General features: G+C 32.3%; 1 protein-coding gene across 1 annotated transcript in view; it reads left to right on the top strand.

Annotated features, from left to right (window-relative positions):
* LOC119586590 (tRNA-dihydrouridine(20a/20b) synthase [NAD(P)+]-like) overlaps positions 1-341 on the top strand; it is a 7,955-nt gene that overhangs the window by 2,877 nt on the left and 4,737 nt on the right. Inside the window, exon 4 of the mRNA XM_037935341.1 lies at positions 1-180. Within this exon, the coding sequence (XP_037791269.1) occupies positions 1-180 (180 nt within the window). The remainder of the gene's footprint in view (positions 181-341) is intronic.

The following is a 341-nucleotide window of genomic DNA, read 5'->3' as shown; positions in this document are numbered from 1 at the left end:
TTGTGATGGTGTAGACTTGAATTGTGGTTGTCCACAGCGATGGGCTATGGCTGAGGGTTATGGTGCTTGCCTCATACACAAACCAGAACTCGTAGCTGACATGATTCGACAAACCCGTAGTACAGTAATAGATGCTGACTTTACTGTTTCTATTAAGATTCGAATACATAAAGATTATAAGTAAGTACAAATGAATTGTATCTATGTACATCAAATAACTATGCTTCCTCATAAATATTGATATAAAAGATACACATTGAATTTATTTTTTAAACTGTCAGATAGAAAACATTAAATTTTCACAGAAATAAGCATTGTAAATAATCTGTGAAGAATATTGT

Source organism: Penaeus monodon, chromosome 21, assembly GCF_015228065.2.
Source record: "Penaeus monodon isolate SGIC_2016 chromosome 21, NSTDA_Pmon_1, whole genome shotgun sequence".
Taxonomy (NCBI): domain Eukaryota; kingdom Metazoa; phylum Arthropoda; class Malacostraca; order Decapoda; family Penaeidae; genus Penaeus; species Penaeus monodon.
The sequence above is the reverse complement of the archived record's forward strand: the minus strand, read 5'-3'. Positions and strand labels throughout refer to the sequence as shown.